General features: G+C 39.2%; 1 protein-coding gene and 1 pseudogene across 2 annotated transcripts; both read left to right on the forward strand.

Moving 5' to 3' along the window:
* The first annotated feature begins 45 nt into the window (after window positions 1-45).
* LOC147277521 (uncharacterized) lies at window positions 46-8,728 on the forward strand (annotated as a pseudogene). The gene is made up of 11 exons (XR_015123784.1): window positions 46-56; window positions 313-443; window positions 2,657-4,153; window positions 4,300-5,486; window positions 5,652-5,781; window positions 5,897-5,985; window positions 6,309-6,553; window positions 7,112-7,211; window positions 7,387-7,594; window positions 7,715-7,841; window positions 8,163-8,728. The product of XR_015123784.1 is annotated as an uncharacterized LOC147277521 (transcript).
* Window positions 8,729-9,928: 1,200 nt separating this feature from the next.
* Window positions 9,929-13,177, forward strand: LOC147277522 (uncharacterized). The gene is made up of 4 exons (XM_086255655.1): window positions 9,929-10,028; window positions 10,141-10,398; window positions 10,515-12,136; window positions 12,248-13,177. Exons 1-4 carry the CDS (start codon window positions 9,929-9,931, stop codon window positions 13,175-13,177), a joined length of 2,910 nt encoding a protein of 969 aa, XP_086111781.1.
* Window positions 13,178-15,980: the final 2,803 nt, after the last annotated feature.

A 15,980-nucleotide genomic window follows, 5' to 3' on the forward strand; every position in this document is an offset into this window, starting at 1 on the left:
AGCACAGAAAAGTAACGTGGGGACAGACGCAGAGCATTCCGTTTTCGTGTTACCGGGTAGGCCTCACACTCTCTCTGTCACAGTCTCTGCGTTTGTGTTTGAGTCTGTTTCTTGGAGTCAAAGTCATTCGAATATTTGATCACAAAAAAAAAAAAACAAATAAATAAAAAATAAATGCCTTTCGAGTGTTAACTGTTAAGTGAGCCCAAATAGACTGGGAGAGCCGGAGAGTCCATTCAATTTTATTTTTCCAAATTTCACGCACTTTCCAAATTTCACACAATTTCAAAAGCAAAAACCTTTGCTTTGCAGGCCTCTCTGTCTCTCTTGCTTGCTCGGTTTTAATGGCGGTCGCGGACCTTGAAAACCCGGGTTGTCTCCGGAAGAGGAAGCGTAGAAGGACTCAGACTCACAGAAAGCTTCTTGTTAAAGCCAAAGTTGAGGTAATGCCGCTTTCTTTCAGCTTTTTCCTTTCTTATTTTTCCAGAAAAAAGAGTTCTTGGGCTGTGATTGTTGTTGTTTTTTTATTCTTCAAATTGGTTTTGCTGTATGTGCATGTTTGGGTATGTGGGGTTTTCTTTTTTTCTATATTTGGGTCGGTTTTGCTTTATTTTTTTTGGTGCTAATGAACTGAAAAATTTGAATGCACTTCCAAATAAAGCGGTTGCTACCATTTACAATTGCCTCAAGAGCAGGCGACTAAGAGCAATGGAACACTAACAAGGAAAGACCAGGGTGAAACAATGAAATAAAATCAAGTTAAAAAAGTCACTAACCATTCTTTTCTATGCAGGAATCGTAATCATAATCTTCATTGGCATCGCAGTCATCATCATAGTTTATTTGGTAGTGTTTTCAAATTTTACAGTTTACTTAATCACGTGGTTTATTTGGTAATGTGATCCTAGTTACATAATATATATGATAAATTTTAATAATGGGACTCCATTCAACAAGATGTAAGTGTATTCTCCTCTCGGCCACTTAAAGTAGCAGTATTCAGTACAAGTGCAGTGCAGGTGTAGGTGCAGACATTAGTGTTGTGAGCTAGCCTAGTCACATGAAAGCTCCTACAACTCAAAGTCAAGCCAAAACAACTCAACCAGAGTTAGTTCTAATAGAGTGTGTAGTTAACAGTTTTCAATGATTAATGGTTGACAGTTGCATGCTTGGTTAACTGTTAGTTAGAATCTTAGATGTATATATACATCTGACATAACTCAGACTCATTACAAAGTCATCCTATACATTAATCATATGCAAAGTTTGATGATTAATGTATAAGATTCCTTTGTAATAAGTTTGAATTATGTTAATGAAAAGCAAGAAATTTAGCCCCAAATTTCTTTTTGTTTGATTTCATTGTGTTTTCTGGACTCCAAACATGCTTTCTTAAGTTTTCTTCATAATATCAGAGTTTGCATGCTTCACAGCTCTCATTTGATCCTTTCACACTTTCATCTCTTAATTATTTTGTTGAATTTCTCAGCCACCTAAAGTAGCAGCATCATTAGTAGTTTAGTAGCACAAGTACAGGGGCAGACATCATTGTGATTCTAGTCACATAAAAGCTTTTACAAGTCAAATCTAATTAAGTTAAAATAACTCAACCAGAGTTAGGTTTGTAAAGAGTGTGGTTAATAGCATGTCAAATGATTAATGGTTGACAATTGTATGCTTGAATAAGTGTTAGTTAGTTAAACAAGCTAAGCTTGATGTAATAATCAGTCTGAGTTATGTTAAAGAAAAGCAAGAAATTCAACCACAATTTTCTTTCATTTTCTCTATGCATGTTCCCTGACTCCAAAAGTGCATGGGTGTTTGAACTCTATCAGATTTATCAGTAGAAGTTAAAGCATCTAACCCAAAATTAGTTGGAAACGAGTGAAGTGGCCCATGTATTGTCTTATATATATTGTAACGCAAAACTTGAAATTCCCGTTGTGAGATTCTATACTCTCAACAGGCCTCCTCACGCGTTTATGATTACAAGGTATGGTCCCAGAAGATGCATATGCCGAGCAGCCCTTATGAGGGGTTGATTTAATTATTATGACCTTAATCTAATACAAAAAAATGCTTATCAATGTTGGAAAGTATTGTACGAGTTTGAATTTGAGCTATGGAATACATTGCTTTGTCTTTCTCCCTCATGAATGAAGCTGGTGCAGAATATGGTTCTTTTTCTTCTCCTTCGGCTCTCTCTCTCTCTCTCTCCCTCGTTTTATGCTGACTAGATACAATTCATATGAAGGAGGAAATTTCAGTTTTACTTTTTCCCCATTTGTCTCTTCTATGATTATGGTTTTGTTACTCTATGTCTCTGTTTCTGCTGCCTAATTTGTTTAATCTCTGGTCCAATGCCAAGTTTTATTGTGTATTAGCATTCGGGTTTAATGCCAAATTCTCCAAAACTTTGATTATGGATGTGTTGCCTTTTATGTTTCTCGCATTATTATATCCCATCTATCCTTTGTGTTCGTTTTGTCTTTCATGCAATGCTTGATTTTGGGTTCTCTGGAAGGTAATGAATGTTGTGCTGATTGTGTACTTTGTTTAAATGTTTGTTATTAAGGCACTCAGTATAGATATGGCTACTTGTTTATTAAGAGTTTCAAGTTCTGTGTTTCTGAAAGAAAAATCTGAACTTTTGCAGGTGAGGAGTGTAGAAGATGGGTTTCAGGGCTCGTGGCACCCCGGGATTGTCATTTCATGCGACAAGCAAGGCCATCGTCGCGTTAAATACGACCATATTCTACATGATGATGGGCCTGGTAATTTTGTTGATGTTGTATCTGTTTCACCCATTTTGGATGGCATTGGTTCTGTCACTGAGGATCAGAGTAACTACCGCGGGAGCATAAGGCCGCCGCCGCCTCATGTTGAGTTAGGAAAATGGGGCCTTCCCTATGGACTACGTGTGGATGCATATCACAAGGATGCTTGGTGGGAAGGTGTGATCTTTGATCATGAAGATGGTTTAGAGGAGAGGAGGATCTTCTTCCCAGATTTGGGGGATAAACTAATGAGTAAAATTCACACTTTGCGAATTACGCAGGACTGGGATGGGGTTACAGAGAAGTGGCAGCGACGTGGGACTTGGATATTTCTTGAGTTGATTGAGCAATATGAGCCAGAGAGGTACATTGCTGTTTCCATTAAGCAAATTTGGTATGATGTGTGAGAAAAAGAGGGCTTTGAGAAGGTCAAGGAGTGGACTTGTCCAATGAGACATCTGTGGGAAGAGCTTGTGTTGGAGGTCATTGATGATAACTTCAGCATCACTGTAGATGAACTATCTCGGATGTTAGCAACCCAGGTACAATTGGAGTGAGCTCAATTTGTTTCTGATGCAAATATTCCTAAAGCAAATATGGCGGACTCTTTTGCTATTGTACCTATTGACAACCCATTGAATAGTGTTTTTTTAGTCGATCATGAAGATATTGTGACGAATGTATTGGACTGCAGTGCTGGGATTATTGATGAACGGCATGTAAATAGAGGTTTGTCTACTGATCCAGACTCTTCTTGCTTAGAACGTGTTGATGAGAAATTTTCTATGGATCAATTGATTTCTGTTGCAGGGCATGAAGGACCAAATATGAATATTTTGGAGGGCTCAAATTTATCCTCTCAAGATAAAGCAGTGTGTGTGCTACCTCAGGTTTTGTCGGTGTTTCTTTCTAATCATGCTGGGAACTTTTGTGCCAATTCCGTTAGCAGTAGTGATGGAATTCCTAGTACCAATTCCAGAGGCAGAAATACCACAAATTGGCTACCTAACTCTCTAATAGCTGAGTTTTGCCCTGATGCTGTTGATGAATATGCAGCTTTGGATAAGGGAATGCCTTCAAAATTCTTACTAAATGATGTTAGGAAGCATCTTTCATATTTCGGCTGGAAAATAGAGTCTGTGAGAGAAAAGGGCAAGCTCAGGTACTGTTACCTGTCACCTGATGATGGAAATACTATAATTCTCTTCGTCAAGTGTGTAAGGATTTGAAGACATCCACGACAGATACACATTTTTCAATCTCTCAAGATGGACATCGGGGTTTTCATGGTTCACCTGAACAGCCTCTTCTCATTGAACAACCACAAGAGAGTCAACCTCCTAATTGTTGTCCTCGGATGGTAGTGTCTCCTTGTAAACCAACAACAGATACACATTTTTCAATCTCTAAAGCTAAAGATGTACATCGGGGTTGCATGGTTCACGTGAAGAGCCTCCTCTTACTGAACAACAAAAAGAGAGTCAGCCTCCTAATTATCGTCGTCAGATGGCAGTGCCTCATCACAAGGCATTTATTTTCAAACCTGAATATTGCCCTGAAGCAGTTGTGGATTATTACAGGCATGGAGTAGACAGGACAACCAAGAAGCAAAAGGGAATTATGATATCAAAAGCAAAGAAGCACCTGTCAGCTGTGGGGTGGGTGTTCAAGTACACAAATATAAAATCAACTAACAACTTGCACTACAAGTCACCCAAAGGAAAGGTGTATAACACACTTCTAGATGCATGCAAAGGCTGTATGGAAGAAGGAGCTTCTGAAGGAAGACCTGTTGAATGCAATTATGTCGTCGAGGAAGATGAGGGCCAGTTGACTAGAAATAAAATCTTTTCTTTAGCAAGTAATTTGGATATGCAGGAAGGCTTGGTACCATCAAAGACTCTGTCCGAAAAGTGGTCTAGAGATTCTGTTAACATGTCACAGTTGAGTAATCTTGTGGGGGTTGATCATCTGAAAGTTCAAGGTAGTAGAAAACACCAAAGGAAGACAAATGGTAATTTATTAAATCTTACACCTCACTTACTTAAAAGACAGCCCAACTTAACTGCTGGAAAAGATAGATCAACAAAGGAGTTAATAGGTGATGAAAAAATAGGGTGCCCAAAGGATCAATGTGCCGCCCCTCCAAAATTGAAAAGGCGAAAAGTATGTGGAGCTTTGAATGGATTAAGAAATGGTCTGGATAGGAGTTGGCCAACTCGTGTGCTTAGGTCAAGCAAACGAGTGCAAGAAGTGGTTACTCCTACTTCCTCACACCGCAATCCTCGCATTGTCTTATCTTGGTTGATAGACAATAATGTGGTTTTGGCATGGACAAAAGTATATTATCGTAGCAGAAAGGATAGTCATCCAATGAAAGAAGGGAGGATAACTCGCGAGGGGATCAAGTGCAGGTGTTGTCAAAAGGTGTATACTCTTAGTGGCTTTAGGAGTCATGCTGGCAGAAGTTACCAAAGACCTGCTGCCAAAATTTTTCTGGAAGATGGTAGGTCTCTCTCTGATTGTCAGTGGCAAATGATACATGGAAGAAGGAAGAGGAGCTTAAGAATGGAACCACATGATAGGATGAAGGGCAATTGGCTTCGAGGTGAAAATGATTACATTTGTACTGTGTGCCACTATGGTGGTGATTTAATTTTATGGGACCAATGTCCATCATCATTTCACAAGAATTGCCTTGGGTTGAAGGTAAATTGTTTGTCTCGAGTCTCTCATTATACCTTGTAAAAATCTCTGTTGTTCCATTTGTTTTTCATATTATTTTAAAATTCTCCTTTCCTTATTTGACTTAAGGATCACAAGTATGAGATTATTGACTTCTTGTCTTGGTCTTAAATTGTTTTGCTTCTGTAGGATGTTCCAGGTGGTGACTGGTTCTGCCCATGTTGCCGTTGTGGAATTTGTGGCCAAAGCAAATTCAAAGAAGACAATGAGCCTGTTATAGATGACAGTTTTCTCACATGTGGTCAATGCGAGCATAAATGTAGGTTAATTTTTATCTGTTTTAGCTATTGTAGCATATGCATGCCCGTGAACTTTGAGTATATGGGTACACATTTGAAAAGTTTGTAATGTTAGTTTTTATCAATTTGATGTAGATCACATTGGGTGCCTGAGAAAAAGAAGGGCAGATAAGTTGGAAAGTGATCCAAAAGGAAATTGGTTTTGCAGCGATAGTTGTCAAAAGGTATCTCAAGCATGCCACCAATATTGTGTAGTTCACCCTTTGAAATTTTTTGTTTGTACCTTTTCTTCATCAAATATGTTTAGCTTGATTTAGAAAGGAAATCCAGAAGCATTGCTCTTACCTTTTCTTCTTTCTTTTTTGGGGTCAATTTGTACCTTTTCTTCATTCAATTAAGCTATTTTAAGAGTCCAGTGTTGTGTTTTTCTGTCAGATGTTTGTGTGAGTTTTGGATCTTATGTTTACTAACACTATATGAATGAGATTCTTGCCTATTCCATTTTTCTCTGTGTTGATGATGTTGGATATGACTTTCAAACTTTCAGATATGTTTAGGCCTCCACAAGCTTTTAGGGAAACAATTTCCAGTGGGTGTTGACAATCTAACTTGGTCAGTGTTGAAGTCCATGAAGTCTGATAGTCTTGATACTGATGAACCTGACATTGATGCCTTGACGGAGAGTGACAGCAGGCTCAATGTTGCTCTTGGTGTGATGCATGAGTGTTTTGCGCCTGTTAAGGAACCTCTTACCAGGAGAGATCTTGCAGAAGATATCATCTTCAGTAGAGGGTGAGAATTTCATACTGTCAGGCCTCGTTTGATGCATAGGATAGGATTAGATAGGACAAATGGCTAAATTCATGTGTATTCAAGGAAGAAGATGGGAATAAGATGGACTAATCATAAGGGTAAACTTATCTCTTCCAATACCCCCAAAAATGGTGGGTTAGTGGGGATAAGTTTTCCCTCATAGCTAATCCATCTTCTTCTCACCTTCTTCCTTCAAGTTAGAAGACACCCTTCATCTTCTTCCTTGAACACACATGAATCTAGCCATTTATCCTATCCAATCCAATTCTAGGCATCAAACGAGGCCTCATAGTCAACTTCTTTTGCTGTCCTCACTTGCTAAAATACTGCTATCAGTGAGCTTGGCACATGAGGCATATGTTGACTTTCCTCTGTAAACTTGTGTTTATTGTAAAAAAAAAAAATAATACTTTGATAATTTGATAAATTTAATCACTGTGGCTACTGTTAGGTGAGCTTTATTTGGTTCTTATTGGAAATTGGTGACCTTTGTATCATAAGTGCTTTGTTTCTAAATTGCTGTGTTCTTGTTCAAAGGATCTATGGGGACAAAGTGGCAGAAGTACCTCTTGTTGGTACGAGGTTTCAATATCGTCGACTTGGAATGTGTCGTATATTAATGAATGAACTTGAAAAGGTAATGTACCGAGTGTCCCGGCAGTTTGTTGTCACCCCTCCTGAGTGTGTGTTCATTTTTAATTTTGTTTTATCCTTTTCTTGGAATTGGAAAGGACTGACTCACTGGATGTGTTGCGCAGGTAACTTATTTTGTCAATTTCTCATTATTGTCTCCATATTTTTTATTCTTTCAGATGCTTATGGAATTAGGTGCGGAGAGATTGGTTTTGCCCACTGTCCCCAGTGTACTAAACACATGGACTACTTCATTTGGGTTTTCAAAGATGACAGATTCTGAGAGGCAACAGTTTTTAGATTACACTTTCCTTGATTATCAGGATACCATTATGTGTCAGAAACTCTTAACGAAGATTCCTCCAGCTGAAGCAACTTCATCAAAAAGTATCTTTAATGTTCTTCAGCTTTTTTCTTTCCTTCTTATTTTTTTTAATTATACAGATAATCCATCAGCATCAAGTTACCACACTAACTGCATGCATTTCCTTGTATGCCATTTTGCAGGAACCCAGCATCTTTATGTTGATAGTGATAATATTGATTTTGATGGGTCAAGTACTGTCTCTGAAGTGTATCAAGCGGAACAAATTGAGGATGACAAAGCGGAACAAATTGTACACCAGGGAGTTCAGTATGTCTCACCTCTCACTACTTTACATGAGGAAAATGGAAATCAAAACAAGAACACTCAAAAGGCGTTGATGTTCATTATGACTAAAATTCATGACCTAGTAGATCAAATTGGTTGCCATGTCAGAAAGATGAATGTATTCAATTGTGGTTAAATAGTTTGGATAAAATTATTAAACATTGGCCCATTAATGAAAAAAAAAAAAAAAAAAAACTGGAAAATCACCTCTCAGCATGCCCAACCTCCTTTTGGGGATTAATAAGTTGGTCATAGCTTTCTTGTTTCCTCCGCAGAAATATTTACTGTGCCATTTTTCACCAGCAATGCTGCAGGTAACAGAACTTACAGAAGTAGACCATACTTTGGTGAGAGCAGCCCAGAGTTTTCATCCTTGGAGAATGCCAAGTATAAGAGGGTTTGTGTCAACAATGGAGATGGCTTCAAGTGCTACAAGCGGAGGAGGATAGCAGCCAATGGAAGCTGAGTTTTGCTTTGTTATCAAAAATTACATAATCAATTAAATTTGATCAGCATTGCAGTGACGGGTGTTAGCTGCCATAGTTGCATAGACAGGTGCAAGACCTAAATTTTGCTTTTGGAGATATGGGAATTCTTCCTTGTGCAGAACAGTACATAGGTGGAAGACAACAAGAGCTTTTGGTCATCTTCCCGTTTTTGAGTACATGTTAGAACTTAGAAGGGGAAGGAGGTGCATTCATACACATAGGGCTTGTTTCAGATGGATCTTTTTGTCCAGGGAATGGTGGATTAGAAATGTATTGTCGCTTATGTATTTATGCAGTTTGTATGCTCATACTTACCAAAGTTGGAGAAAATTATGACTTTGTAATATGTATATATGGCTTCTTCTTTGGTATTGAAGATTATATTTCGAAAAGATAATGTAAATTGGATGATTATTGGAACTCTTGGTGACCAAGTGCGATTGCCATAATGTGCTTGAATTTGAATATGTCACTGCAGGATAGGGATAGTGGTGAAACTTTAATTCATAATTTTATATGGCCTAGGGAAGAATGGGGTTTAACTTGTACTGCTTGTGGGATAGCAAATTTTACTAATGCAGTATGCCCCATTTTTATGTAACCAGGAGACTAGTTTTTGCAATTAACAAGTACCACTACAACTGCTTAGACTGCTTAATGATATTGAAACAACTGCCGGCTCTGCACAACTTCATGCTTTTGGTTACTTACAATAAGATTAAAGCATTTTAGTTTAACCATAGGCTCCATAGCTGCTACGGTGATATATGATTGACCCTGACTGTCCAACATTGAAGAGTGGCATGTCAGGCATTTCATGCTTTTGGTTACTTACAGTAAGATTAAAGCATTTTAATCCAACAGCTATTGTCCTTCATCCTTATCGGATATTAGCAAAGATATGAACGGTGGTGAAAGAGTTCAATTTAGGCAGCTGGCAGTGAACACAACTTGCAACTTGCGAGTCCCTAATAAGCCCCAGTGGGGGCATTGCCCATAGCTTTCATACCTGACACATGCAAACATCTCTGTCACATTCTTCACATCATAAATCATGTTTCTTTTCTCATACTATATTCACTCAAATCAATTTTGTTCAACAAATTATGTGATGAGTGACCCTGAATTTTGCAAAATGGGAATGCGAGGGAAGTTGATGTCATGGCTGTGGAAGCTGGTATTAAAGATTGTGCTATTTCTCAGACTCCTCTTTCGGAGGCTAGTAAGGCTGTGGGTACTGGAGAAGCTAAGGTCAAGCAGAAAAAGACTCTTAATGGGAGTAGTGGGTCTAGTGTTATAACTAAGGGAAAGGGTAAGGGTTCTTCTAAATTTGGGGAAAAGAAGAAGGTTGGAAGACCGAGGAAGGCCCTTGTTGATATCTCTAATCGGTTTTCTGCTGGTTTCAAAGCGCCTGAGTTAGCTAGTACGAGCATGGCTGGTCCTGTGAGTAGGGTTGGGGATGAATTTTCCCCAGTCAATTCGGTCACTGTGCTTAATGCTTCGTTGATGGAGGGTTCTGGTAATGATGCTGTGATGCAAGATGAAGGAGGCATTCCTCCTGATCCTCCTGATGTTCAGTAGATGAGGGGTAATCCTTTTTGGAGTGATATGGTGGATGAGATTCCTTGGTGGATGATGAGGAGCTGGAGAGCTCTGGTGACCAAGATGAAGGTCATGTTATGTCTGCTTCTGTCAGTTTGGCAGAGGGGTTGTGTTTGACCTGATTAGTGTGTGGTGGTCCTTCCTCTTTTATTTCATGATGAATATTTTAATCTGGAATGTGAGGGGTGCAGGGAGTAAAGGGTTTGCTGGGTTGATTAAGGATTTGACTAGAATCCATAATGTGGACATTCTGGTGATTTCTGAGCCTCGTATTAGCTCTGCGAGAGCTCTTAAGGTGGTTAAGTGTCTTGGGTTTTCCCATCATTTCATTGTTGATGCTGTTGGGTTTTCTGGTGGTCTGTGGCTTCTTTGGAATGCTACTAAGACTCAGTTACAGGTTATTGGTAATAATGGTCAGTCTATCACAGCTTTGGTGTCTTGTGGGGCTGGTAAGGATTGGTTGTTTTCTGCCATTTATGCTAACCCATGTGCTGCTCTCAGGGATAACTTGTGGCAGTATTTGGATGAGGTTATTTCTAGTTCTCATTTGCCTTGGTGGGGGCAGAAGATTTTAATGAGCTGCTTTCTGGTGCTGATAAAAGTGGTGGCAGAATTGTGTTGGGTGGTAAAGGTATTGGCAGTTGGGTTGAGAGGAATAGTCTGATTGATATGGGTTATATGGGTGCTGATTTTACTTGGCATGGTAAGCGAGATAGTATCCTTATTTGGGAAAGATTGAACATAGGCTTCTGCAGTATGGGGTGGAGACACTTGTTCCCTGATGCTTTTGTTAGGCATTTACCTAGGATTAAGTCTGATCATTGTCCTGTTCTTATTAGCTTGTTCAGTGATCATCTTCCTAGAATTGAGTTACGGTCTTTTCGGTTTGAAGCTATGTGGCTTGGGCATGAGAAGTTTGGTGATTTTGCTAAGGAGGCTTGGCCAAGTGGTGTTGGTGCTGTTGCTCAGAAAGTTGCTTTATTTACCATTGCTGTCAAAACTTGGAACAAAGAGGTCTTTGGTAGTATTTTTTCCAGGAAGAAGAGAATTCTTGCTAGGCTTGGTGGTATTCAAAGAGTTCTTTGCCGTAAGCTTGTGCCCCATTTAGTTCAATTGGAGCAGGACCTTAATTCTGAGTATGTGAAGATTTTGGAACAAGAGGAGGTTTTTTGGCTTCAAAAATCTAGGAACACTTGGCTTCAAGAGGGTGATCGTAATACTCGGTTTTTCCACCTCTCCACTGTGGTTAGGAGGAGAAGAAATCGTTTGGAAGGTTTGAACGATGATACTGGTGTTTGGCATGATGGGAATGCTGAGATGCATCTTATTGCAACTAAGTATTTTTCTAAGCTCTTTGAGTTTAAACCTGTGGATGGAATTTCAGAGGACCTTCCTAATTTGTTTCCCCTTCTGGACCCTTCCTTAGTTAATGGTTTGAACTGTGAGGTCTCTGAGCTTGATGTCAAAAATAGTCTTTTCTCTATTGGAGGTCTCAAAACCCCGGGGCCTGATGGTATGCCTACTAAATTCTTCCAGTTTATGTGGACTCATTGTAAGGATGATTTGCTAAACTTTACCAAGGAGTGTTTCCAGTCTTGTCAGCTCCTTGCTGGTTTGAATGATACTCTGATTGTTTTGGTTCCCAAAGTTAATAGTCCGAGTAATATGTCTCAGCTTAGACCAATTAGTCTTTGTAATACTCTTTATAAGCTTGTGTCTAAGATTTTGGTTCAAAGGCTTAGACCTCTTATGGTGGATCTTGTGTCTCCAACTCAGGTCAGTTTTGTCCCAGGTAGGCAGATCACTGATAATGTGGTGGTGGCTCAAGAGCTGTTTCATAAATTCAGGATTTCTAAAGGGAAAAAGGGCTTTTTAGCTTGGAAAATTGACCTTGCGAAGGCTTATGATAAAATGCAATGGAGTTTTGTTTTGGAGGTTTTATGGGAAGCTGGTATTAGGGGGAGGATTCTTGAGTTAATCACGCAATGCTTGACTACTGTTAACTTTAAGGTCTTGGTTAATGGGGAGATGTCTGGTAGTGTGGTTCCTGGAAGTGGCTTGAGACAGGGGGATCCCCTCTCTCCTTATCTCTTTGTGTTATGCATGGAGAAGCTTGCCCATTTAATTTCTTCTCAGGTGGATAATCATAAGTGGAAACCTGTTAAGATTTCTCAGCATGGCTCTGCTGTTTCCCACCTATTTTTTGCTGATGATTTGATTCTTTTTTCTGAAGCTAGTCTTGAGCAAGCTAGACTGATGAAAAGTTGCTTAGATGTGTTCTGTTAAGCGTCTGGTCAGGAGGTGAGTTTTGAGAAGTCAAGGGTGTTTTGCTCGCCAAATGTGGATCCTCGTTTGGCTAGTAGAATCTCTGATATTTGTGGCTCTCCGCTCACTAATAATCTTGGTAGGTATCTTGGTGTTCCTCTTGTTCATTCCAGGGTCACTATTGAGACTTACAAAGTGTTGGTGGATAAGGTTCATGGTCGGCTTGCTGCTTGGAAGAGTAGCACTTTGTCTATGGCTGGGAGATTGACCCTCTTGCAGTCTGTTGCTTCTGCTCTCCCCATTTATACTATGCATTCGGTTAAGCTGCCTGGTACTATCTGTGATCATTTGGATCGTTTATCCAGAAATTTTTTGTGGGGCCACACGGTTGAGAAGAAGAAAATTCACTTGACTAAATGGGATGTTGTTTGCTCTCCTAAAATCAGTGGAGGCTTGGGGCTTAAGAAGACTTCCCTGATGAACCAAGCTTTGCTTTCTAAATCTAGTTGGAGACTGTTGCAGCGTGACCAGGGCTTGTGGGCTAAGGCGTTGGAGAAGAAATATTTGAGATCGGATAGTATTTTGCATGTTAGTGGTAAGTCCTATCCTGTGTGTTCTAGTACCTGGCGTGGTATTTTGTATGGGGCTCAATTACTTGCTAATGGCCTTAAATGGAGGGTTGGTACTGGTTCTAGCACTCGGTTTTGGGATGATAACTGGACTGGGGTGGGTGCTTTGAGGGATTATGTGATTAAGTCCATTCCTCCTTCTATGCTTGAGCTATCTGTTAATAATGTGTGCACTCCTTCTGGTTGGAATATTGGTCTGTTAAAAGAGTTTCTTCCTGACTCTATTGCTCAGCTTGTTTGTGGGATTCATGCTGGTGGGGCTGTTTGTGGTGAAGATAGATTTATTTGGGGCCTCACCCCTTCAGGAATTTTTTCTGTTAAAACTGCTTATTAGTCTCTGTTCTGTGGGGAGGAGTGGCCCTCTTGGAAGTGGGCTTTTATTTGGAAAATGAAAATTCCCCTTAAAATTAAGACCTTCCTTTGGTTAGTGGCTCATGGTAGGGTGTTAACTAATGAGGCTAGATTGAGAAGGGGTCTTTCTCAGGATGCTAAGTGTCCTAGATGCTTTTCTCAATGGGAGTCTATGGAGCATTTGCTTAAAAGTTGCAGGTCCTCTATGCGTATTTGGGCTGCCATCAATTGGAATGAGGAGTTTTCTATGTCTCTTACTGCTGGTTTTCAGGAGTGGTTGTTTCAGAATTTAAAATCTAAAGTTTGCTTGTCTAATGGCTTGCCTTGATCTTGTCTTTTTGCTATGGCTCTTTGGTTTATTTGGAAGTGGAGGCGTAAATATATTTTTGAACCTGGGTTTCAATTGCCTTTTGAGCCTCAAGCGTTGATTAGGAAGTGTGCTAATGAGTGGTATATGGCTAATGATGGTCAGGCTGTGTTGGGTTCTAAGAAGTCTCTTATGGTTTATTGGGTGAGGCCTCCAAGGGATTGGTATAAGATTAATACTGATGGTAGTCTGAGAAGGGATGTTGGTAGAATTTGTGCAGGTGGAGTTCTTCGTGATGCTTCTGGTGCTTGGATTATAGGTTTTGCTTATAATTTGGGTAGTGGAGGTGTTCTTGATGCTGAGCTATGGGGCCTATACACTGGCCTCCGTTTAGCTTGGGATTCTGAAATTAGAATGCTTGAGGTGGAGTTGGATTCTGCTGTGTCTGTGTCCCTTTTACAGACTCCTCTTGAGGTTAATTATCCCCTCTTTAGCATTGTTAGTAGTTGTAAGGATTTACTCAGCAGACAATGGACTTGTGTAGTGCGGCATGTGTTTCGTGAGCAGAACTTTGTGGCTGATGGGCTTGCTGCTCTTGGCCATGATTTGGATCTTGGATGTCATCTTTTTGTGACCCCCCTCCCTCCATTGCTAGTCTGGTGTTGGCTGATGGTCTGGGTCTTGGGAGACCCCGTTTAGTTAAGGGCTAGTTTGTTGTGTTCTTTGGGCTTTGGCCTGCCCTTTTACCAAAAAAAAAAAAAATTATGTGATGAGTGACCCTGAATTTTTTCCACTAAATTTTCACATTAATATATTCGTTAAATTTTGTTCACTTAGGAGCAAGGGTTTAAATTTCGAAGTTTTCGGCGAAATTTCGCCGAAAATTTCGATTTTCAGGGGGTCCGAAATTTTAACACGAATTCGACAAAATTTCGAAAAATTTCGGCGAAATATTCGAAATTTCGGAAAATTTCGACGAAATATTCGAAATTTCGCCGAAATTTCGCTCAAATACCCACACACCCAGGCTACCCAGCTAACAGCTTCACCCTCACGCAGTCACTCACGCAGTCACGCCTCACCTGAAGCATCGCACATCTCTCTCGATCTGAAAGACTGAAACCCGATCTGCAGCGCCGCCTCTCTCGGCTTGCTAGTCGCCTCTCTCTCGCCTCTCTCCTCCGTCTTCTCGGCTTGCAGCAGCGCCGATCTCTGTTTCTGTTATCGGACTCCAGCCATCTTCGCAGCAACTCCGGCCTTTCTCTCTCACTGTGAGTATACAGCCAAAGTGCCAAACACAACAGTGATTTTCTCGAAGTCTCGGACTGTGGCTGATCTTAGAGCCATCTTTGAACAATGGCCATCCCAGACTCCCAGTAAAGCAATCAATTGCATCTACAAGTTGGCCTTTGACTTCGTCAATAATGGCCCAAAATTGGTCTGTCAGATGATGGATCTAAGGATATAAAAGTAGAAAATGTGGTAAATAAGAAAACTTTTTTGTTTGTATCATTTAATTCCTTATTAATTGATAATTTCTACAAAACTGTTGGGGGGTAACAAATATGGCTCTAAATTTATTAACTTATTACAATTTACAATAAAGTTTGGCTGATTGACTTGGGTTGATTACTTGATTTATATAAAATAAATTATATTGATATTGGGTTGATTTATATAGATTTGGAATTAATTATATGATTTTGGGTTGATTTTGATTTGTATAATTTGTATGATGTTGGGTTAATTTTGAATCTTTAATTGTATAATTTTGGAATTGATTGTATAATTTTAGGTTGATTTTGATTTGTATGATTTGTGTAATTTGTATGATATATAAATATTGATATGGAAGTTGAAAGTGATGATATGATATGAAATTAGAATTGGTATGATTTGTTAATAATTAATATGGAATTTGTATGATTTGTTAATACTTAATAGTATCTAATATGTATCATGTATAGAATTGCCGAATTGGTAATTTAGAATTAGTGAAATTAATATGGAGTTGGTAATAAATTAATAATTAATATGAAATTAGTAATATGGAAATGAAATTGGTGATATGATATGAAATTACAAATTAGTAATATGGAATTGCCAATTGGTAATATGAATATGATATGAAGTGACAATTACAATTATGGGCAAAACCCTCCAATATTCTACCTACCACATCTGCCTTACTTGGTTGAGTCTGATAGTAACTCATTGGCACAACAAGAGACAAACTCTTCAAATGAGTATGCTTATGGGCAAATTCAACCACAATAGATTCTTGATCCATATGGTTGGCGTGTTGGCAATTACATGCAAAATTATGCTGGAGAAGTATCTTGGGATGATTATTCTTCGCATTACATCTACTCTGAACACGATGATACTGAAGACAGTGGAAATTTTGAACCTCCTAGAAACTTTATGTGGTATTGATTACTTTTGTAATTCATGTGGCAATATTGTAGTAAAAATAAAA

Source organism: Dryas octopetala, chromosome 8 (genome assembly GCF_963921425.1).
Source record: "Dryas octopetala chromosome 8, drDryOcto1.1, whole genome shotgun sequence".
Lineage (NCBI taxonomy): Eukaryota > Viridiplantae > Streptophyta > Magnoliopsida > Rosales > Rosaceae > Dryas > Dryas octopetala.

Excerpts from the sequence above, each read along its gene's own strand:
- LOC147277522 (XM_086255655.1), top strand. The coding sequence starts at position 9,929 with ATGAGGGGTAATCCTTTTTGGAGTGATATGGTGGATGAGATTCCTTGG. Across the intron at positions 10,399-10,514 it reads TTTGGTGTCTTGTGGGGCTG|AAGATTTTAATGAGCTGCTT; the intron begins GTAAGGATTGGT and ends TGGTGGGGGCAG. Across the intron at positions 12,137-12,247 it reads TTTCTCAGCATGGCTCTGCT|GAGGTGAGTTTTGAGAAGTC; the intron begins GTTTCCCACCTA and ends GCGTCTGGTCAG.